Below are 24,006 nucleotides of genomic sequence, written 5' to 3' on the forward strand. Positions count from 1 at the left end.
TGAAAGTCTGTGCAAATGCCTGGACCCAAAGAAGCAGTTTTCAAACACTGCCACTGGTTGGCACAGAAAAATAACCCTTATTTCCCAGGACTGGACTCAGCCCAGGGTGTACAGTCCTGGCCTGAGGTGCGGCGGTGGCGGGCTCTCACCGTGCAGATGGTGTTGAGTGCCGTGTCAGCCCCCACGCTGAAGTCTGAGCCCGGGACGTTGTTGGAGACCGTAGCAGGGATGACCACGAACGGGATGCAGAGCTCGTCGTACTGCTTCCTGCCCTCCATCAGCTCCAGGCCCCCTGTGTAAGCCTGAGGAGAGAGCAGCAGGGGCAGGAGTGAGGGGAGATGGGGCAGGGGGAGGTGGGAGGGCGGGAGGGAGAGGAAGCAGTGGCAGGGCACTCACCTCGAAGCCCCCGATGATGACAAGGCCCTGAATGTTGAACTTGGTGATGTTGGCACTGATCTGTTCTAAGCTCTTCTTGGGCAGAGTCCTAGTTGGTTGAGGGGAGGGTGGGGTTGGGGTGAGGAGGGGGTATAGTGAAATTTGAGAAAGAGAGCGCAAAATGGAGGGAAACAAACGTGAGAGTCAGAAGACACTTTACTTATAATGCCTTGATTTGTGCCCCTTCCTGACCCACCCCTGACCAGTCACTCTCCCTGGGGCTCTGAGCTGCCAGAGCTGCTGAGAGATATCGCACGGGACTGTCTGCCCTTAGCAAAGCGACTGGGAACTTTGGGAGTAGAAGTCCCAGACAACAGCTACGGTGCAGCAGACACTGACCTGATGAACTGACGCCCACCTTCCGAGGGACGGCTGTAAGGGGTAGCTAGGAGGGGGTGCTCCTGTGGTGCCACTTACCTTTTAGTCCCAAGTTTAGAACCGCCTTGGCCAGTCCAGCCCCCGACGTAGCTCCAGCCAGCTTCCTCAATCTGCAGGCAAAGGTCACACAGGTCTGCGTGGTGGACTGCCACCACTGGAGCCCTGGCCCTACCCGGACACCCCTCTTGGGAAGATGAACGCCAGGGATTGGTTTTTCCCTGCCCTGTCGGACACCACCCACCCCCACTGCTCACTCACCAACAACGAGCACCTGCTTGTGCCCGGCACTGCGCTGAGCTTTGGGACAGAGCTAAACGAGACGTGCGGCTCGCACAGGGTTCACTGCAGTGGCCCTTGCCCGTTCCTACATTTAAACATCTACTTCCGCTCCAATCCCGGGAAAGAGAGGTAGTGGGGGGAGGGGAAAAAGAGAGCAGACAGCTCAGCCCTGCTACAGGTATCCCCCCAGGACCGCTCCTTGGCCCCAGAATATCACCCCCTTTCCTTCCAGTCCCCGTACCTGACCCTTGGCCAGGCCCTCGAAGCCGTCATGCACAACCAGGACGCGGTTGCCCTGGATAAGGCCGATTCTCACGGTGGAGCGGACGGCAGCGTTCATGCCTGCTGCCGGGGCCCCCACATTCATCACGGCCACTGTGTGCAAGCCAGTCTGTGGAGAAGGATGCCACCAGGGAGCAGGGGGATGAGGGGGACAGGTCAGTCAGGGAGCTGGATCAGGATGTCCGCCTGACAACACACACCCCTCTCTCAGGGGACGCCCACACAGCCTGCTCCCTCATACTATGGAAGCGAATTCTTGATTACAAATCAATAAATAAACTGCTATCCCTGGTCCTCGATATCATTACACAATGACTAAAAGTGCTTCCACAACAGCAGTTCCTAAAGTGAGATCGTTGGACCACGTGCATCAGAATGTACCTAGGGAGCTCGTTAAACCTGCATCTTCCTGGGCGCCACCCCAGCTCCGAATCCCCTCTGGGGGAAACGACCCAACGCAGTGATTCTGAGGTGCACTAAATACAGAAACAGTACTCCAGTGGGAGAGGTGGCTTACACACACTCAGTGGGACAATTCCCAGACACTGCCCAGAGAATACGTGATACATCGGCCCACTTTCCCATTCCTTGCAAGCCATCTCGTCAGCCCTGAACTGGAGTTGAGTCTTGGGTTAGAGATATTCAGGGCACACTGAGAATAGGAGGCTGGTATCTGAGTGGCTAAGAGAAAGTTATGTTAGCTGGGTCAGGGACTCAGCACAGAAGGGGAGAGTCAGGCAAAGGAGTTGGCCAGGCTGTGTGTAGTAGGAACTGGGGGAGGCACTTCACAAAGGGAGACTAGGGGAGGGAGGGGGCCCGGGAAGGAGAACAACTTGCAGGCACCTTAGATACTGGGGGCCGGACGTGAGCCAGAAGCTTGTATACCTCCCAGTTGTTCATGAAGCTCCTGTAGAAAGTACGGAGAGAGAGAGGCATTTCTTCAGTCTACTCCCCAGGCCAGCAGCCACTGGGATCTGGTCTGCAGTTTTGCTCCCAACGTGAAATTCCACAGGGCCAACCTCTAAGGACATAAATGGGGCAAGAGCAGGGACTGCAAAGTGGGTACCAATTCACCAGGCGAGACTCCTGAGCACTCTTCTCCCAGGCCCAGCACAAGAGGCTGCCCCTTGCCGGGAGAAGCTCACAGTCTAGCGGGGGCGCACAGGTAGAAACAACAGGCTGTAAAAGGCCAATCTCGCGGGGGTACCCTTGGGATGAACTGAGCCTCCTGGTCACCTCACAGCTAGTTCTCTTGGGGGAGAGTGTGTAGAGACAATAAGAGGAAGAGGCAGAAGCTCATGTATGGGGCCAGAAGCTCTGTGACTTGGCCTCGTGTGGCATCTGACTGCCGTGGTGCGCGAGCTTCCGGGCGTTCCCTCACCGGCCTCGCAGTTTCATGGCCTCGTCGAATTTCTTCTCATTCATGGCCTTGGTCACGTCTTTGGTCTGAGGGAGAAGCACAGCAACAATCACGACTCCAGGGCAGATTCTGCACAGCTGGACTTCCACTCCCCAGGGAGACCCAGCTCATCTCTGGGCTTGTGACGAGATCCTGGCCACCCCGCACCCTGCCTTTTCTATGCCCCTCGACCTTTCGCAGAACTACTTTTGCTTTTCGCTTATCTTCTGAGTGATGAGCAGCAGTAGAAGGCTAATTCCGCGCTCTGTTTTAGAATGTGGGCAGAGCAGAGCAGTGCTCCAATAAAATAGCACCTTCCTCCATCCCACACCCAAGGCCCAGCTTCAAAGTAGCCTCCAAACTAGTGAGTGCCCGAAGATGCTGCAGACAACCCGGTGAGGGAGTTGCAAGCCCGGCTGGAGCCTGTCTGGGCTGTAGGTTCTGGGACCCCTGAGCCTCAGAGAGAAGCAGGCCAAGAGGTGGGGAGCCAGCCCTGAGCCTTCAGGCCAGACGCCTTAGCGCTCGGCCATTAGGTCCGCTCTGCGGTATCGGCGTGATGCCTCTACGAGAGCCACACCATTCCCTGAGCCCTCAACGGTCTCCAGGCTCTGCACCAGACCCGTCACATCTCTCCTCTCTGGTCCTCGTGACAGCCCTCACAGTGAGTGTTAGTGCCTTGTGCTGGTTCAGAGAAACCCAGTCAGGGCAGAGATCAGAGAAAGATACAAGCTACCAGCCAGACCTCAGTAATACTCCCCGCCTTTAAGAAAGTTTGGAGAGAGAGGGCATTTCTCTTCTAATCAGGACATGATAAGAGGGTTTGAGGTTGGATATCATGAGAGAACGGGTCTCTTCACTAGGCAAGATGTGGAGGCTCCCATCTTCCTTAGGACATTTCACAGACGGGGAAACTCAGGCTTAGTTAGAGAGGTTGCAGCTGCTACGCAAAGCCCACCGCGTTCTTTCCCCGTGTGCCTCCTGCTCCACCGCGCTTGCTGCCTTTCCTTCTGCTCCGTCCCAGGGGCCTCGGAAGTTGGTCTCTTTCCCCATAAGCTCCAGCTCAGAGGCGGGTTTGGAGCTGTTAGGAAGGGGCTCAGGGTCAGTACTCACCACCTGGACACACTCCATGAGAGGCAGGCGCACAGCCTGGTTACCAGAGAGGCTCACCACACATGCCGGGGTGTCTGGGGTCCCCTCCAGGAGTGCCATCACCGCTTCCACACCCATCCTGCTGCCCTGCAGGAAGCCAAGCAGCAGAGACAGTCTGGTCCAGGCCTCCCCATCTCGGCCTGGCCTGGGGCGCAAGGCGCTCAGAGCCCTTTCCAACTCACAGGGGCAATTCCACACTTAAGGACTGCAGCCGAGAACTTACGGGTTCCCCCTCCCCACCCGGGTTTCACCTAAAGCTCCATGACTCCCCATCCTCTTGCCATCTAACCCCAAGGGTTCTACCTGATCCCAGAGAAACACGTCAACTGCAGTAGTCAAGGGGATCAGCGAAGCTTAATAATACTCCCTCTTACTGACAAAACAAGGAAGAATGTCGCCCGTCTCTTCCAAAGAAAGGATGAGAGGGTTCAAACTGCGAGTCTGAGGTAAGATCTTAACTTCGCTAACGCTCAGAGCTGCGATACCAGACCTCGCCACTGGGGGAGCACATAGTTTCCTGCCATTTCTGGCAACAGAAGAGAGCTCCTGAGGGTATGGAGTGGGTCGAGGGCGGCAGCCCAGAGCTCTAAGCCCCTGTGCCAGTGAAGCAGAGTCCTGCAGTTGTGGGGAGGGGGGGGCGGCGAAGGAGGGGCTACTGAGCCCCATGACTCACCAGGATCCGGTCAAAGGCTGACGGTGTCCCACCCCGCTGCACGTGCCCCAGGACAGTGACCCGGGTGTCATATCCCAGACGCTTTACCACCAGCTGAAGAGACACCAAGAGAGGAACAGAGAAAGGGACATACAGAGTCAAGAGAGAAAACAGTTGTAGATAAAGATGGGCAACTTAGCCTCTTATCTTGCGAAGAGTCCTGGGTGGGAGGAAATCAGGGGGCAGGACACCGGGAGAGGGACGTGTTGAAGGGCTACGGGGAGACCCAGAAATCACCAGGGAATGGGGCCAGGGTGAGCAAGGTATTCAGGACATCTGTGACTTCATACTAACATTCTTGACGTCTTCGGAGGTGATGGGCTTCCCGTTCTTGTCAATCGCCCCCTCAGCCACGATGATGATGTTGAGCCGAGAGCCGCGGGTCCTTGTCTGGTCAAGCAGGCAGAGGAAAATGGTCAGGGGAGTGAACTGATGGGGGGACATGCATCATGGGTGAAACAGGGCGAGGGACTTTTTTTTTAAGTGCAAAGAAAAAGTGCCAGTACCTCGCTGAGCCGGCGACAAAGGTGTTCCTCCCAGTCATCATCTGGTGGACATTCAGGAATAAAGACCCAGTCGGCACCACAGGAGAGAGAGGTGACAAGGGCCAGGTATCTGAGATAAGAACCAGAAGCATCACACTAGTAGCTACACTCCACCAATAGCCTCACCAGGGTCCAACAAGTTTGCCAGTCCCATAGATGATGAGAAGACCGAGAATCCTGTTTCTTTCTTGGGGTGAGGGTAAGAGCACCCTGGAGACAGCTTCTCAAGGAGGTTCTGTCCCTGAAGAACACTTTCTATTCGTGCTCACCTCCCACAGTGGCTTCCAGTCTCAGAGCCCTGTGTGCTCCTTCATACTGCCTGTGCGCCTGTGCACGCACACACGTGTGCACACAGGCGCACACAGGTCTGTGTGGGAGGTGGAGTGGAGTGCACAAGAGGACTGTGTACACCTCCAGGTCTGCTACCCCTGCAAGACCCCTCTGGACTCTCCGGAGAAGAGGAAAGGGCCATTACTGGGGCCACGGAATAAATGGGTCAAGATGGGGATCTTACCCACAATGCCGGCCCATCACTTCCAGCACAAACGTCCTCTGGTGGCTGCAAGAGACAGACGCTTTACACAGTCCAAGTGTCCCTATGGCCAAAGTCAAGCTGCCATCCCCATTTAGGCCAAGTAACCTCTCTGAGAGATGCATTCATGCTGCTAGGCCTTCCAGCAGGTTTCTGAGGGAGCGGGGAGACCTAGGGGCAACACTTCAGCCACACGAGGTGTGCTTCCCAGGTCTGGGAAAGCACAGCAGTGAAAGGTGTCAGGACTGAGGCTCTGCTCCAGCAAGGGATGGAGCCAGGGAAGAGAAGGAAAGAAGGGAGCAGAAGTGAAGAGATGACTCAGCTTACCTGAAACCCTCTAGGGTTCCCCTGGGGCAAACTGTCATACTCTCACCCTCCCAAGTCCCCTAACGTCCAAGCAGTGGCAGTAACGGCCTCTACCGTCTCTATGATGAGGTCGGAAGGGTGGCTCGGGTTTTGGGCTCCTTGGATTCGTCTCAGTCTGAACCCTCATCACTTGGGCGGCCCCAGACTTATTAAAGACCTCAGAGTTACATGTTTGGGCAGTGGGCTAGACAGTGTCCAGAGGCAAATCTTACAGCGTTTCAAGAGCAGTATAATTGCAGTGCTCTAGGGTAATTTCTAGTTAAAAATGTGTCCCAGCCTCAGGACACTAGTCATCACTGTTACCGCAGCTCGATCACTTTAATCTGCTCCAGCCCGCAGCCCTCTAGCCTGTCCGGCTGCTGGACTCCTACTCAGCCGGGCCCCAGCCCCTCACCTCTGAGCAGTAGTGGTGATGGCGTCTACAATCTCTATGATCCGGTGCAGGGCAGAGTCCGTGCCAATGGTCATGTCAGTGCCACAAAAGTCATTGTCAATCGAGCCAACCAGGCCCACGATGTTCAGGTAGCTAGACTTTTTAGCCTCCTCGGCTGTGATTTTACCTGACAACAGAAAGCACCTGGGTGGGGTGCCCGGCAGGCCAAAGAGCACATGACCAGATGGAGAGGGGATGGTAGCCAGCGGAAATTGTAAGCAGTGGCAGGAAAAGGAAGGTAATGACGATTTTGTCTGGGTGACAACTTCCTCCAATGGGAGGTAAGGGGTGTGTGCATGAACACAAACAATACTGATGAGAACAATGTCTCACCCGCTTTCTGGAGGTCACTCAACAAGTCGCTCCACTCAGAGCGGAAGGTGTCAGCTCCAGTGAGGCTGCCGTCACCCCCGATGACACACAGATTGGTGATCCCTCGCTTCACCAGGTTGTGGGCCGCTTGAAGTCGTCCTTCTCGTTCCCGAAAGTCCTTGCACCTGGCACTTCCGATCACTGTGCCTCCCTTGGAGGAAGAGGTAGAAGTCAGCTCACCAGCTGACACAGCCATATTTGGGCTCAACATGCTAAGATTTCCCCTATTCCAACACTGTGACAGACCGCCATAACATGAGGCTCCCTAGGGAGTTTCCTGACATCTTTAGGAGTCATTTGTCCCATCTAAAGGAAAGGGAAATAATGCTGCTGGGATGTTACAGCGTCTTTCCTGTTTCTGCTACGTCTCTTGGAAGGCGGCAAAGATCGATCCATCTCCTTGAAGATCAAAGTGCTTTTCCTCAAAGACAACAAGGGAATTCATACATCCCTGTTGGCTTTTGAAATAATCTCCACCTTTCACATCTTTTTAAAAGTGTAAGAAGTAGCAGTGACTTCGATTTTTGGCAACGCCCCCTACTGGCCTGACTGTGCTCATCGAGATGTGCTCGGGGTATTTTTCCCTCTCGGCCACACTGGGGTTTGTAATTGTAACTAGGCACTGCCAGTCTTCCCCCTTCACTCCTTGGGATCTACGGTGCTAGTGGAAAGAGCCATAAAATCCAGGTATTCACTGGAAAACTAGCTTCGGTTATAGAAAGCCTTAAATTTCCAGGGGCTTATAGATACCCCAAGAGAGGTAAGTATGCTTCTTTTCTCTTTTTAAAAAAAATTTTTTTTAAGATTTTATTTATTTATTTTTAGAGAGGGGGAAGGGAGGGAGAGAGAGAGGGAGAGAAACATCAGTGCAAGAGAGAAGCATCGATCAGTTGCCTCTTGCATGCGCACCCTGATGGGGGACTGAACCCACAACCCAGGCATGTGCCCCGGCATGTGCTGGGAATTGAACCAGCAACCTGTTGCTTTGTGGAATGACACCCAACCAACTGAGCCACACTGGTCAGGGCAGTAACTATACTTATTTTCAAAAACCGTATCAGCTCCCGACATTCAGGACTTCGGGGGCGCTGAGGGAGAATTCTGGCTCATCTCACTTTATGGCGGGCGCCAGCAGCTGCTGGAGCCGTCGCCAAGCACTGCACGTTACATCTCTTCCCCTGGATTTGCAGGGCGCTGGTGTTTGTAATTTGCAGATTTTTCAGTTAATCAGAAAATGTGTATATAATGACTTAAAGAATGTGGCAGAAAGGGCGATGGCTATGATCAAGGTATATTTAGTTTAGTTTAGTTTTTTAACTCAGAAAGGGTCTCCGGGTTCTTTGCTCCCTTAAATGGCTTGGTTTCAGGTCACCCCATTACCATCCCATGAGGGCTGGCATATTTCAGCTCTACTGCTGGCTCCGGCTCCAGTCCTCTGGAAGGTTATTTTCAGGGCCAGACCTTCCCCGTGACCCCAGAGCAGGACTTGCTTACGCTCCAGTTTCCCAAGACGTGTCTATGACCTTTATATAAAGAGCAAACTGTCCCGTGATCACCTCCCCACTCCCTATCCTGCTCCAGGAAGCCAGACTGATGTTTTCAAACGCGAAGAGTAAAGGGCAACCACAGCCCCTGCCTTTTCACTGAATCCTGTCCCATCAAACCATATGGCAGGAAATTCGGGAAACCATGAGCCCAAAGCAGAGTGGGGTGAGACAAGGACACCACGAACATCGGACAGGTGTCCTCTAGAACTTACCAGCTGAAGCATCATTGAAACGCTCTCCCAGGTGGCTTCCCTGATGTGCTCTCCACCATCCACCAGGCCTTGATAACCCTGTGGGGCACATTATACCCATTCAGTCTCTGCTAGGCTTCCTCCTAAACTCCCAGGATCAAGACAGGACCCCTGGGAAGAGGTTCATGGAGAATCAAGTCACTTGCTCCCATTAGATTCCTGGGTACTTGTGAGGCTACTGTGTTTAACATGGTTCAAGGAAGGCGATTTAAGTTTTTCAAAACCCTCTTCTAGTTTCTCCCATTCTTGATGTTCTTCCTCATATGTAATCTTAATTCCTCTTGTTCTTCGCTCATCCCATTTTCTTTCATCTAGTTCCCCCAGGGAGCTAGATAACTGGATAGTTTTGGCAACAACAAAGGAAAAGAGGATGTTGGAGCCAGGGAGAGGAGTGTGACTTGAAAAGACAAGAGACTGTTAAATTTAAGAGAAGAAAAACAGCTAGACCTCACCTAAAGAAGGGGGAACAAAGAACAAGAGGAAATGAAAAGGGGCACGAAGAGGAATTAGAATCTCAGAAAGTTAGGCAAACCACAGAAATATAGTCAGACACTTTCTTCCCAAGGCTTTCTCTGGATATACTCAATTTGCTGTGAAATACTCATTTCGGTTTCTCTCTGTTTTGGGGAAGGTGGAGGTGTTGTGGGAACTCTGGCTCTTCTTGCTGATGCACTAAGAAATTACAGATTAGGAGGCCTATTAGTATGTAAGCAAAGTGTATCAGTGATACATTCTCATGGAAGAGAATGCGCCTCGTGGAGGTGGGTGAGGAAGGCACAGGCGCTCAGTCTCTTTGTCCTGCGGACTCACATATTTGTGGGGTGGGGTGAGGGAACTACATATCGGTTTGGTGGGAGAAGGCGGGACATACTCTTCCAAGTTACTTCCTTCTTTAAATTGAACAGGCAACATGAAGACCCAATCCACAGATTCCTGGGTCCTACCATCATTACTAAAGCCAAGAGTGGGGAGGAGGGACCATGTCGACAGACAGCCAAGACAAATCAGACAGAGCAGTGCAACTGGAAGGTAAGGAGAGAGAATGTGGGGAGAGGGTTGGGGCAGGTTAAGCGTATGACAGAGGGAGAAATGGACAACAAAGCAGAGACCAACCTCATGGACAAAAAAGACACGGGCACCAGTAAAGATACCAACTCGGACCACAGCCCTGACAGCAGCATTCATTCCTGCAAAGAGGAAAGAAAAAAGTTAGAAAGAGGTTGCTCCTAAGAAAAGCAGCCCTAGAATCCAAGACATGAGACCATCCTTTTCCTAGGCTCCTCTCTGAATCTAAAATACTCCTCTCATTCAAGCCTTCTGGCCTCCCCATTAACACTGAATTACTGCATTCAATGTTAATATAGCTCCAGACAGCCCCCCAAATCCTGTCTTTCCTAAGACCTTTCTTTGCCTTTCTTTTAATCTGGGGAATAATAATCTGGAACGCTTATTGCATTAGACATTTCTAAGTGCTTATCAAAAATCACCTCAATTAATTCTATCCACAACCCTGGAGTTGCCTCCACTTCCCAGAATTTTGGAAATTGAAATTCTAAGAGGTCAAGGTCACAGAGCTAGTACTCTTAGAAAGCTCAGATCTGAGTCCAAGTCCTTAAAGGCTTAAACCAACACTACTGATTTCCAGGCTATGCCCTCCTACTCCCAGTGGCTGTACTAGGTTTTTCCTTGCCTTCTGCATGGAATTTAGACATACATTCTGCTTTGATAGGCTTTTGGGGACAAAGCTATGACTCTCTGAGGCTAAGTGACCTGTCTCCACAAATACACAGCTTTTTAGTGTCATTTCAGTTGGAGTATGTTCCAGTGTGTACCGCACAGTTGGGATCCTCTGGCTTATAATGTGAGAGGGGACTAGCGGTGATGTTCGAGGAATCACAGCGCCACAAGAAGTCAAGTTCTTGTGAACCACTCTTCAAGAGATTCCAGTACATATTTTTGTTTCCATCTAAAATCTATTCACATGGTCCCTAAACCTACCAGAGGAAATACCACACATCAGTGAGCGTTAGAGAAGCCAGTAATTGGAAAAACCTGCTGCACCGGACTGAAATCCATCATGAACTAGTGCCTAATCCAAAGCTATCTGGAAAGGAGCAGAATCAAAAAGACCAGAATGTCTGTTTCTGGTTGTTGTCTGTTTGCTCGTTTTGTTTTTTTAGGCCAATAAAGGTTGGTATTACATGGCTATAAGCTCCAAATCAAATTGGATGTCCATTCACTCACTGAGCCAATAGTGAGTACTTAGCATGTTCCTGGCACTATGTGAGCGCTGGGGACAGAGCAGAGACAAATATAGAATCCGGGGGTACGGAGATAAAGGGCTTAGTAATGCTCCTCATGACCTGCGAAGAATTACAACATGGTAATAATATGGATCCCCCCCCGAGGAGATTTGTGCACTGGGAACAAGAAGGAGCATCTCAGCTGCCAGGAGGAAGTCTGGGAGGGCATATAGACAGACAGACAGCCTGTGTGCTGAGACCTGAAGGACAATTTCCCCTTCATCTTTTTGTCAGGTGGACAATTTGGGGAAAAGTGTTCTAGGCAGGGAGAAAAAAATAAATAAAGGTGAGTTTCAAGAACCTTAGAAAGAATAAAACATAAGATAGGAAGGGGTGAGCAATGAAGTGGGCAGTCCCCTGTATGCCACGTGAGAAAGCCTGGCTTTTATTCTGCAGGCAGCGTTTGACTAAGGATCCATGGGTGATGGATTTATGGGCATAGGCATTTCTTTTGAAAGAAGGTCCACAGCTTTCATTTGATTCTTAAAAGGGTCTGTGACAAAAAAAAAAAAAAGAAAAGAAGAGAAGAAAAGAAAAAGGTTGTAGATGGTGGAGAATCATTGAAGCACTTTGAGAGTGGAGGAACAGGACGAGATCCACATATCAGCAAGATCACTCCTCCAGCAGTTCCGAGGACAGACTGATAGAGGTGACAGTAGCATTAGATGACTATCAGGCAGTATAGACAAAAAAATGATGAGGTCCTATCCTGGGAGAGCGACATTCCTTACAAAAAAGAGATCATGGACTGGAGACACCCAGGAAACAAAAGCAACAGGACCTACATCTAATCAGCAGTGTGATTAGATTTTGAAATTCTGGAGAAGAAGGAAACGCCCATGGCTGACTTTCACAAGGGGTAAAGTTGTGGTGCAATGAGCTGAGCAGAGACAGGTTTTGATTTGGGAAGATGGGGTGGAGAGGACCCACTCATATTTGGATATGTTGAGTTGAGTTCCTGTGGGACATCCATGTGGCCTTGGAAGAGACTGTCTCAAGAACACGTGGAGTTAGAAGGGAAAAGGGCAAGGAATGAAGCCTTGAGGAAAACCAACATCGAAGGAATAAGCAGAGGAAGAGGGAATCCATGAAGTGAACTATAAGGAGTAACCGGAAAGATGAAGGAGACCAGGACCTATAAATGTCTTCAAAACCATGGGGGACAGTTTTAAGAAGTGGAAACAGTGTCGAATGCTCTTGATAATTAAAATAAGAGCTGCAAGGTTGGGCTTGCCAACAAGAGTCATTGGTGAACACTAGTATCAAAGCTCATTTGTGCCACCACTGAGGCAAACCCCATGAAGGCTAGAAGTCTAAGTTTACACCCTCAATTTGAAGGAATCAAGACTGAAAAATCTGTGAAGGGAGGGGGCTTCTCAGAAGCTTTAAGAAAAGCCTGTGTGGACGACAAGAACAAGGTGAGAGTCGCCACAGAGCCATTGATGCGTTCGGATGCAGTTAACTCAATAAGGTCACAACAGATAGGAGACTATTGTTTATTTTTTAGACTTTCACAAGGTCTGTGGGATTCTCTGTTGGCTACTTGGAGTTCTGAGGTGTGAATTTGTAATCTTAAGAAATAAAGAAAACACATTTTTCTGAAATGTATAGCTTGGAACGCCGTTTCCTGCTCTTGAGCTGAGTAAGAGCAGAGGAGAATGATTTAAGAAAAACAAATGACTTAAAAGGTTTTACATGTAAAGCAAACAATAGATGGTGGGCACAAAATACCCAAATCCACTGGGCAGGAGAAAAATCCCACGAGAAAGAAGACTTTTTCTCCTCTTTCCTCCCTTCTTCTTATCTCAACCCTATCAACTTCTAGAGGTCATCCTTCCTGCCTCTAAATTGGATATCTGAGTGTTTTCCTAGAAATCAAGTTTTAGGACCCCCTTTAGGCCTCTGGATCTGTGTCTCAAACTCCTAGTTCCCTAAAAATCACAGATTTATAGGGATGTATAAACAGGGAGTCCCAGTAATTCTCTGGACTCTCCTATCCAACCTCATTGGGCTATACTGGCCCCAGGCCAGTCCTGGCCAGGCTCCCCTCGGCTGTTCCATGTTGCCCAAAATAACCCTCTATGAGCAGCTGTCTGACATATTAGAAGCAAGACACGGATAAGATTACAGGTACCATCCAGGGTGTATTCTGGGCACAGCGAGGAGGGGTTCTGGAGAATATCAGAAGCATGTAATTTGGGGTCTCCAATTACGGCCTGTTGGAAAGAGGCTTTGGGGAGAACTATGGGTGATGTTCTCTACAAGACAAGACAGAAAAAACCCATAAACTACTCGGTCACTGTCTCTTTGAAACGGGATACTAAAACGTTTCTTTCTACCTTAACTAAACTTTGAATTAAAAAAATATATATTTAACTCCACATATGAGAAGCAAATGTTTGATAGACATGAACTATACTTTCTGATGAATATGTCATTGGAAATTACAACTCCTGGAACAGCAGTCAGAGATGATAGAATCCCTGTTCCTGTAAACCTGCAAAAATAGGATGAACACACATTTCTAATGGGCTACCTGTCTGAAGACAGAGGGCTGGAGCGGGTGACTAAGCTCCTTTCCCGCACAATATGCCGATTTCATAAGGCTAAGTGTGGCACAGTGTAGAGGGACTGGAAAGGGATTAGGATGTCTCACTCCTGGCCACTTTTCTACTTTAAGAGGTTATTGGCTCTGTTAGGGCTCAGGAAATGACAGAGCTGTGACTTCCATGGATTTTACAGAGCCCAACCTCACCTCCCCACATGGTCCTGGCCTCCAGGGAAAACACATTTCTGTGCTCTCTGCCTGGGAGAAGTAGGCACAATTAAACTTGTATCTGGGCAGGCTGCTCCTGTTTTTGAGCTGCTCCTTTAGTTGGGACCTCTCAGATCTACTTTGAGTTTGCTGCTTTGCTTCCTGGCCTCCCTAGAAGTCCATCCTCTACCACTCTCAGTCCCTACTGCCATGCACCTGTGATGTCACGTGGACTCGCAGTGGGATAGCTCCTTGGGTACACTGATTCGGTCATAGAATCCCATGGGCCATGTCCTAGTGGGCCCTGCAGAAACCAGCTTGTCAACAGCCCCTGCCTCCGTGGAAGACGAGCCTTCCCTCAGAGCAGGTGACGGTCATCTCTAAAATAAGAGGGTCCCTCTGCTCAGGATCAGAAGGGCTCTGCTGCTCTTAGACCCAAGTTAAATCCCAAGCCTTTCTTCACATTTTCTTTTTTTTGGTAAACCACTTTCCCTTTCCAGAGAGCTCTTCTTTTTCACTATTTTATAACTCTGTGTGGCTCACTTGGATTTTTAGCAGGTCCCCGCTTCCCATAATCTGACAATCTAATTCCACAGGCCATCCTACCACGGTTTTAGGATCAACTCTCAAAGTTTACGTTGGAGAAGTCAGTATTGGCAAGGGATTCATACCAGGGAAGAGAGAAGTGACAGAAGCCAGGTCAACAGTCTCTATAGCCTCAGCTAGGGCTCTGCATTCCTAATCTGGCCGCTATTCCTAAACTCGGGCCTCTGTGCCCTCCTTCCTCAGCTTCCTCATTCCAGCATTCTCCTATTCATAATATATATCACAATTATAATTAGATAAACATTAGTTTAAAAATATGCTTAAAGTCTAGCTTTACTAAAATACTAATAAGAAGGATCATCAGAGCCCTGGCTGGGGTGGCTCAGTGGACTGAGTGCCAGCCTGCAAACCAAAGGGTCGCCAGTTCAATTCCCAGTCAGGGCACATGCCTGGGTTGCAGGCCGGGTCCCCAGTTGGAGGTGTGCAAGAGGGCAACTAACCAACATATCAACGTTTTTCTCCTTCTCCTTCCTCCCTTCTTTCCCTTCTCTCTAAGTATAAATAAATAATATCATTTTTAAAAAAGAAGGATCATAAGAGCAAAGACAATGTGTAACTTTTTCATTACTGTATCCTTAGTGCTTAATAACATCCTGCTTGGTACATAGCAGATGCTCAATTATTCACTTTCTATTTAATTAGTTATACAGTTATTGAGTGCTTACTATGGCCCAGGCACTGTTCTAAGTACTTTAGCTGAAGGAAGAGTTCAGTTTCTTGAAATCTGTCTTTTCCATGAAGTTTTCCCTGGTGAATCCAACTGGGGCCTATCATTTTATTATGTAAGTGCATTCTACTTGGTGTAAGGCACATTGATTATTGTTAGTTATGTGTCCTACACAAGATTTCTAGTAATATATGATATCTTTTCTCATTAAACTGTAAGTTCCCAAAGGAAACCACCTTCTTTATTACATGTGAAACAGGGCCTATATAAAATAGGTGCTTGATACAAAAGTCCAGGAAAGCCCCGGGACAGTAGTACAGAGGAAGGGGAGACCAGCCGAAATCTCTTTCTCTTTCTCATCACAGTCTCTGTGCCCTGGTATCCCTTTCAGAGAAATTCTGTCTCCCTGCAATATATTAAATTAGAATACACAAGATCACCAAAGGAGGGGGAAAAAAGTAAAATTAATCACACACCCCCCATCTCCCACTTCATTTTTCCATATACCTGATTTTTCTGACTCCTCAGTTCCTTTTCTTTTTTAAAAAAATTATTTATTCATTTTTAGAGAGAGGGGAAGGGAGAGAAAGAGGGAGAGAAAAATCAATGTGTGGGTGCCTCTCGTGTGCCCCCCACTGGGGACCTGGCCTGCTACCCAGGCATGTCCCCTAACTAGGAATTGAACCAGTGACCCTTTGGTTCACAGGCTGGCACTCAATCCACTGAGCCACACCAGCCAGGGCTGACTCCTGGGTTTCTTAGATACAACCTGGAACTGGGTTCTCTCTGGCTTTCTGCCCACCTGCCCACCCCCACCATGGATCTGCACTGAGTAACTGCTGTTCAAGCGCTAAAGGGATGGAAGGGGAGGGAAGGCCAGCGAAAACAGAGAGTGAAGCACAACTGTGCCTGCAAGAAGGACGTGTGCTGTAAGAGTGAGGTGCCAGACCGTGGTCAGCGCAGGAATTCTGCAGACATCAGAGCTGATACTGAAGCTGCAGCTGGAACCCACCAACCACCAGTTCTGGGTCTCCCCCCTTTCCCATCATTTCCAATGTACTTGAAGTGAATCCCCCTATTGCGTTCTCAATAATTTTATGCTGTCAGTCCCCATCTTTCCAATGTTTTTTGAGAAAACACCAGTCTTTTAGGTATCAAAGGACCAAAATAGACCCACATCTTCAGAGGAATTTGGAAGGAAGTGTAATGAAGATTTAGGTAAATAAAAGTAGAGAAAATAAAATCTGAAGCACTTGAGGATTTAGACCTGACAGGGATTTTTAGGAAAGCCCAAGAGTCCCGTGGGAATCTGTAACAGGAGGCTGTTAAGGAGGACAGTTCACTCTACAGGCTAAGGGGAGTCAAGAATCAAGGGGGGCTATGGGCCATCATTTCTGCTGCTAACCGAGCAGGGCCCTCCTCCTCACCTTGGGCATCTCCACCGGAGGTCAACACGGCGATGGCTTTGCCGACCCCCAGGGTTTTGGCCGCATGATGCTCTTCATGGGTCATGATCCACTCTAGAATTCAAAACAACGGTCGGTTAAGACACAGCTGGGTCAAGGTGCTGTGGGCACGGGAAGCGGCTCTGTCAGACTGACTGCACAGAGCGGCTTCAGTCAGGCTCTCCCACTGTACCAAGCCTGGGCTTTGCAGCCTGAGAGCTTGGACTTCTTCCAAAGAGAGCCACGCCCCCCAGCAGAGTGACAAGCTGAAATGTCACAGTAATCAACCCGAGACTGCAAAAGTGCTGGCTAATCCTTCCAATTGGAGTCTATTTGGAGAATAAGCAAAGGTCAAGGAGAAGGGCGGCTGACTGAACAGAAATGAGAAAGGAAGGAGAAAGTTAAGTTAGCCTTAAGGATCCCTTCCTTTAATGAAGGGAAGGGCTGTTGCAGAGGATAGGAATCAGATGAGAGCCAGAAAAGTGGAAGCAGGAAAGTGAGGGTAGGTTGGGCATGGTTAGGGTTAGGGCTGGGTGTTATGGAATTGGGCTAAGTTGGAAGTGGAGTTTGAGGTTTAAAGGCACAGTAGAGCTTGAGCAAGTTAATGGTGTCAGGCTCAGGAATGGTTAGTGGCTTTTTATGGCTTTTCCTGTCCCTCTCAGGCCCTTCCCCTCCTGAGCATCTCTTGATCCAACTTTGTCTTCAGGCCTTGGCCCTCACACTACACACTATCAAGTGAGAAGAGTAACACAAAATCAGTGTCACATGTACACAGACATGTACACATGACATGGGAACACCTTCCTGCTTTGTCTCTCAAAGGAACACACAAGACATGCTTTTGCATCCATAAAACGCCAATGGAATCACCGCTCTCCCAGTTATCCAGGCTAAAATCTTTTAGTTTTAAATCTATTTCCTCCTTAATCTCAGAATCAAAAGTTTCCAAATCCTATTTTTCTCCCTTCATATTATCACCCGTCTCTTCTATCCTCGCTGAGTCTTTCCACATGAATTGCCTACCACAATAGCTATTCTCTCTCCTTGTGTTTCCCTTCCTCACTCCATTGGAGACACAAAAAACCCTCAAGGGAAGGTCACAGACCCCTGAGGCTGCAGTGGAGAGGATTCATTCAGACGAAGAGGAGCTGATGACCCGCAAGCACAGATCACGCTTCCACTGTGAATCTGGGGAAATAAGGGTAGCTGCAGCTGAAGACACAGGTCACATAAACACAGATCACACACATGCCAAAAAAGTGCGTGCAATGAGACACTTATGAATACATATGTACACACACAGCATTAAGAGACACAGATTCACAGACGTTCTTCATATAATCAGTGCTGACAGATAAAGTCCAAACTTCTTGGGTTGGCGTTCACGGCTTCCATGATCTAGCCCTTGCCCAGAGCTTCAACGTTTGCTTCCATGAATTGTTTCAGCATCACCTGAACATTACTTTGCTCATCCCCATTTCTGTGCTGAGCACATTGCACTCCTTTTCCAGATAGCTATCCAGTTCCTATTGATCAGTGGGCCTTTTCCATAGATCAATATCCTGCTCCATCACTTAAGACCAGTCTTAGTCACACCCCTATCAAACCTATTAAACCTTCGCTGTTACTGCAGGTCAGAAAGGGCTTCTTTTTGGACCTCCTCAAATAACGTGTTGTCTGGAACTAGATTATTCATGTAGCACTTATTACTACTGTATGTAGTATTTTAATTGCTTATTAGGTATTACAAAGAAGGTCAGACAAGATCAGGGGTCAGCAAATTACAGCCCATAGGCCAAATCCAGCCTTTCTCATGTTTATATGGCAGCAAATTAAGAAAGGCTTTTACATTTTTTAAACAGTTTCGTGACATGTGAAAATTAAATGAAACTGAGTTTCAGTGTTCATGCCACTGTCATTCTTTCACGTATTATGTACGGCTGCGTTTGTGCTGCAACAAAAGTAGACTATTGCAACAGAGACTGCATGGCCTGCAACACCTAAAATAGTTACCATCTGGCCTGTTACAAAAAAAGTTTGCAGACCCCTGGGCTACGTGATTGCTGAGGTCATTTTCCCTCACTAGACTGAGAACTCCCCCAGGGAGCGATCATGTCCACTCCTTAAAACTCTCCCACAGCCTACCAAAGCCTGGCGACGTCTATACACAGGAAGGAGTTCGATTGACACTTGTGAAAGCGTTCGTGAACTGATGAACCACACAAAATGCACACAAATTTTAGATACAGATCAGCTTCATATTCTCTGTACTTCTAACACATACATACACGAAGAAGTCCTAAGAAAGCATGGAGTGCCAAATACTGAGAGAAATCGAAACACACATGGATAGAGACACTCTCCTTTTTAACTAGTGTTTGTGTCCAAATTTCTACTGCTTTCAAAAAAGTAAAGACTTACGTGGTGGTGCAAAATGGAAGGCAAAAATTTGTAAAGAAAAAGAGCAAAACATATGAGTATGCTGATCCCTTTTCCCCTGGGTTTTCTCTTTCTCATTCACTCTGGGAACTCATCACTGATAGAAACCCACACTTGGAGGCTTCTTCCACTCCCGCAGGCTTCAGTGAGGGAGAGAATTCACCATAACAGGAAGTTAGTAGTGCTTATCGCAAAAAACCACTCAGATCCTTCTGCATGGTATATAGGCACAGGGCACAGAAATGCACGCGATTACAGATATGAGCATCCTTGACAGATCCACAGGGACACATAGTAGAAATAAAGACCTATTAAAACTTAAACAGAAAGTCACGTGTGTAGAGAAGCAAGAGGAAGGATGAAAATGCAGAGGCAGCATCACAGGTGCACTGATTTGAATGGGACGAGCGCCAGGACAGGAGCTGGGCAGCCAAGGGCAACGAGGTCCGAGCACCACCCACGCAACCCGGATTCCCAGGGAACAGGGCTGCGCGAGCAAGCCGAGGGACCCGAGCCCGGGCGCCAGAGCTCCTCACGACTGCTCTACCCATCCCCCCTCAAGGCTTCTGTTTCTGATGCCACAACACCTCTCTTCCCTGCAGCTCCTTTCTGTTCTCCCCAAGGCCTCCTCCCGGAACGTTCATTTGCACGTCGCTCTCAGCTTTCCCCCGATCGGTACCCAAGGGCCCCTCTTGCCTTTTTGTTTTAGCTCTTCTCGAACGCGGCTTTCTTGCACACTGTCCTTGGAAAAGGGGGGAGGGGAGCTTGGCGACCTCGGGGAGGAGCCAGGTGGAAGCGACGGAGCAGGGAAAGAGGAGACACTGGCCGAGGCCAGAGAAGAGGCTCCGCCTCCCCCGCTCGCCTTTCTCCTCCTCTCCTCCCTCCTCTAAGAAAGCAGCTCCGATGTGATACCGGCTTAGTTTCTTCGCTCTTTCGGGCCCCCATATCTATATTGGGAGCCATCAGCTCCTGTATACCGTGGGGTCAGAAATTATTTAGTTGTTTACCTTGTCATCAGAGACAATTTTTTTCCTACCCCCGGCTCCCCGAGACTCCTTGCGTTCAAGCATCCTCAGCAACTACTAAATAACCTCTCCCTCTGGCCCTATCCTTTGTCTCCCGCCTCTATCACTCTGTGCACAAACACTTGTCGGAGGGCTGTGTACCAGGTTTTAGGTGCTGAGAGATGGAAAGATAAATGAAACAGGGTCCCTGCCCTTAAGGAACATTGAACCCCGGTATTTGCCATAGAGGGACCTCAAATACTACTTTTACACGTACAGTACCCTTCGCAGAGAAATACGGAAAAGCTAGCTAGGGATGGGAGTACCAAGAGGCAAGACCCCTGCCGGGATAACCGCGTCTCAAGTCTGCGGCAGGAGAGTGCAGGGTTCTGGCGGTGAAGCCAGCAGGTCTGTCTGGCTACAAAGCAGACGGGATCCACCCTGGGAACAGCGGTCAGGTACTGCCGGAGCAGGAGGTACGCCCTTTACTCAGATCCTCTGCCCCTTCCTCTGCTTCACTCCTGTCTTTGTTTCAGGGCCCTTCACAGTCGTCTTCTCGCTGTTTCTACTGCCTCTCGTCTTGCTTACGTTTGTGTCTGCCCCTGCACCTCTGGCCACAAAAGATAATAATGCAAGTGATTAGGAGAGAAAACCATTAGACTACACGAAATTAACTTTCGCGCTGTAAATGTTGACATCAAAAAATTGAAAAGACAGCCTATAGAATGAGAGAACAATTTTGCAAATCATATATCTGATAAGGGACTGATCGATATCAAGAATATATGATTAATTCTTGCAACTCAGTAATAAAGAGATAATAATAAAATTTAAAAATGAGCAAAAGATCTGAACAAGTAACTCACCAAAGAAGATACAGAGATGTCGAAGAAGCATATGAAATGGTACTCAACATCATATGTCATTAGGGAACCGTCAGTTTAAACAGTGAGATACCACGACAACCGATTAGAATGGCTACAAAACAAATGAACAAACAAAAAAACCTGAGAATACCACATGCCGACAAGAATGGAGCGATAGGAACTCTCATTCCTTGGTGCTGGAAATGCAAGATGATGCAGTCAATTTAAAAGACAGTTTGGCATTTTCTGACAAGGCTAAATATAGTCTCAGCACATGATCCAGTCATTACACTCCTAAGTATTTACCCAAATGAACCGAAAACTACATGCACATGAGATCCTTCACACGAATGTTTGTAGCAGCTTTATTCCTAATTGCAAAAAAACTGTAAGCAACCAAAATGTCCCTCAAAACGTGAATGAATAAACAAACTGTGGTGCATCCATACAATGAAGTACTCAGCAATAAAAGAGAAAATACAGAAAATCTGTCTAGGAATAAGTGCCAAGAGGGAAGACCCCTGCAGTAATATGACCCATCAAGCCAAGAAAAGACATGGAGGAAATGTAAATACATATTGCTTAGTAAAAGGAGCCAGTCTGAAAAGCTACACACTGTAAGATTCCAACTACATAACATGCTGGAAAAGGCGAAGTTATAGAGAGTGGAAAGACCAGTTGGCTACCAAGGGCCTGGAGGAGAGAGGGAGGGACAAATAGGTGCAGCACAAGGGATTTAATTTAGGGCGGTGACACTGCTTGGTGTGATGCTACCCTGATGATGACGACACAACACCAAGTATTTGTCAAAACTTAGAGAACTTTGCAATACAAAGAGTGAACCCCGATGTAAACTGCCGAGTCTAGTCAATAACAATGTATCAGCATTGGTTCATCAACTGCGACAAAGGTACCACACCAGTGCAAGATGTTAATAATAGAGGAAACTCAGCAGAGGAGAGGATCTATGGAAACTCTACAATCTTCTCGACTTTCTATAAGCTTGAAACTGGTCTAACAAAGTATATTTACCTAAAAAGTATATTCCTTTCAATGAAACATAAAAATTGTGATATTAAAAACAAAAAATGAGCAAGGGTTTGAATAGACATTTCTCTAACAATATACAGATAACTGATAAGCACATGGAAAGGCTCTCAACATCACTAATTGTCAGGGAAATGCACATTAAAACCACAATGCGATTATCTTTACACCTATTAGGATGGCTAGCATAAAAAAAAAAAAGGATATTGAAGTGTTGGATAACATGTGGAGAAATTGAAACCCTTGTGTATTAGCCAATGTGGAAAACAGGTTGGCAGTTTCTCAAAATGTTAAACATAGAGTTCTGCTGGTAGCGGCTTTATTCGTAATTGGCAAAAAGTGGAAACAGCCCAAATGTCCATCAAGTGATGAATGGAAAAAATAAAATGTGTCATATCTATACAATAGAATGTTACTTGGCAACTAAAAGAATGAGGTACTAATCCATGCTGCAACATGGATGGACCTTGAAAACATTATGCTAAGTGGAAGACGTCAGTCACAAAAGACCACATATATAATTCCATTACGTGAACTATCCAGAACAGGCAAATCTGAAAGAGATAGAAAGGAGATTAGCAGTTGTGCAGGGCTGCAGAGAAACGAGGAGTGACTGCCAATGAGTACAGGATTTTTTTTGTGTGTGTGTGGGTGATGGAAATGTCCTAAACTTAGAGTGACTACACAACCCTATGAATATACTAAAAAACCCCATTAAATTTTACCCCTTAATAAAGTCGTGCTTATCAATTATGTCTTTCATGGAACGTGTCTTTGGCGTTGTATGTAAAAAGGCATCATCATCATCATACCCAAGTTCTTCTAGGTTTTCTCCTATGTTATCTTCCTGGAGTTTTATAATTCTGCATTTTATATGATGTCTATGACTAGTTTTGAGTTAGTTTTGTGAAGGACGTAAGTCTTATATCTAGATTCATTTATTTTTTACTTTTTGCATATGGATGTTCAGTTGTTCCAACACTATTTGTTGCAAAGAGTATCTTTGCTTCGTTGTATTGTCTTGGCTCCTTTGTCAAAGATCAATTGATTGTATTTATGGGGTCTATTTCTGGGCTCTCTATTCTGTTCCATTGATCTATTTGTCTCTTCTTTCACCAATACCACCCTGTTTTGATTACTGTAGCTTTACAGTAAGTCTTGAAGTTGGGTAGTGTCAGGCCTCCAACTTTGTTTTCCTTCAATATTGTTTTGGCTATTCTGGCTCTTTTGTCTTTCCATGTAAACTTTAGAATCAGTTTGTTGAGATCCATGAAATGACTTGTTGGGATTTTGACTGGGATTGCATTGAATCTGAAGGTCAAGTTGAAAAGGACCGACTTCTAGACCATATAGAGTCTTCCTATCTATGAACATGGAATATCTCTACTTATTTTGTTCTTTGACTTCATTTGTCAGTTTTGTAGTTTTCTTCAAAAATATTATATATATATACTGTTAGATTAGCCCTGATTTCACTTTTGAGTTGTTAATGTAAATGGACTTGTGTTTTTAATTTATAATTCCACTTGTTCATTTTTGATATGGAAAGCAATTGACTTTTGCATATTAACCTATCATGCAATCTTGCTACAGATTTTCTATTTTCTATTTTTATTTATTTTTTAAATATTTTATTTATTTTTAGAGAGGGGAAGGGAGGGAGAGAGGGAAAGAAACATCAATGTGTGGTTGCCTCTCAAGCGCCCCCCACTGGCAACCTGGCCTGCAACCCAGGCATATGCCCTGACTGGGAATCCAACCTGCGACCCTTTGGTTCACAGGCCAGTACTCAATCCACTGAGCCACACCAGCCAGGGCCGGATTTTTCTACATAGATGATCATATCATCTGTAAAAAAAGGCAGTTTTGTGTCTTCCTTCTCAATCTGTATACTTTATTTCCTTCTCTTGCCTTATTGAATTACCAAGGACTTCCAGGAAAATGTTGAAAAGGAGTGATGAGAGAGAACATCCTTGCCTTGTACCTGATCTTAGTGGAAAAGTTTCAAGTTTTTCACCATAAAAGTATGTGTTAGCTGTAGGTTTTTTATAGATAGTCTTTATCAAGTTGAGATAGTTCCCATATATTCCTAGTTTTCTGAGAAATTTTTATCATGAATGGGTGTTGAATTTTTGTCAAATGCTTTTACTACATATACTGATATAATCACATGACTTTTCTATTTTGGTTCGTT

The 24,006-nt window shown here is 47.4% G+C and overlaps 1 protein-coding gene across 5 annotated transcripts in view; it reads right to left on the minus strand.

Annotated features, from left to right (window-relative positions):
- PFKM (phosphofructokinase, muscle) overlaps positions 1-24,006 on the minus strand; it is a 40,070-nt gene that overhangs the window by 6,476 nt on the left and 9,588 nt on the right. For 4 of the 5 annotated variants that reach the window (XM_045184045.3, XM_045184047.3, XM_045184046.3 and 1 more), the window contains 16 exons: positions 16,439-16,531; positions 9,794-9,867; positions 8,642-8,719; positions 6,844-7,033; positions 6,472-6,637; positions 5,694-5,738; positions 5,141-5,249; positions 4,929-5,024; positions 4,596-4,688; positions 3,884-4,009; positions 2,756-2,820; positions 2,218-2,281; positions 1,334-1,483; positions 853-923; positions 397-484; positions 150-302 (listed from right to left, as the gene is read on the minus strand). In XM_045184045.3, coding sequence (XP_045039980.1) covers positions 150-302; positions 397-484; positions 853-923; positions 1,334-1,483; positions 2,218-2,281; positions 2,756-2,820; positions 3,884-4,009; positions 4,596-4,688; positions 4,929-5,024; positions 5,141-5,249; positions 5,694-5,738; positions 6,472-6,637; positions 6,844-7,033; positions 8,642-8,719; positions 9,794-9,867; positions 16,439-16,531 — 1,661 coding nt within the window. Of the gene's footprint in view, positions 1-149; positions 303-396; positions 485-852; positions 924-1,333; positions 1,484-2,217; positions 2,282-2,755; positions 2,821-3,883; positions 4,010-4,595; positions 4,689-4,928; positions 5,025-5,140; positions 5,250-5,693; positions 5,739-6,471; positions 6,638-6,843; positions 7,034-8,641; positions 8,720-9,793; positions 9,868-16,438; positions 16,532-19,591; positions 19,708-24,006 lie in introns of those variants that run through there. The other variant, XM_024575467.4, reaches the window with a different exon arrangement.

This window comes from Desmodus rotundus, chromosome 3, assembly GCF_022682495.2.
Source record: "Desmodus rotundus isolate HL8 chromosome 3, HLdesRot8A.1, whole genome shotgun sequence".
Taxonomy (NCBI): Eukaryota; Metazoa; Chordata; class Mammalia; order Chiroptera; family Phyllostomidae; genus Desmodus; species Desmodus rotundus.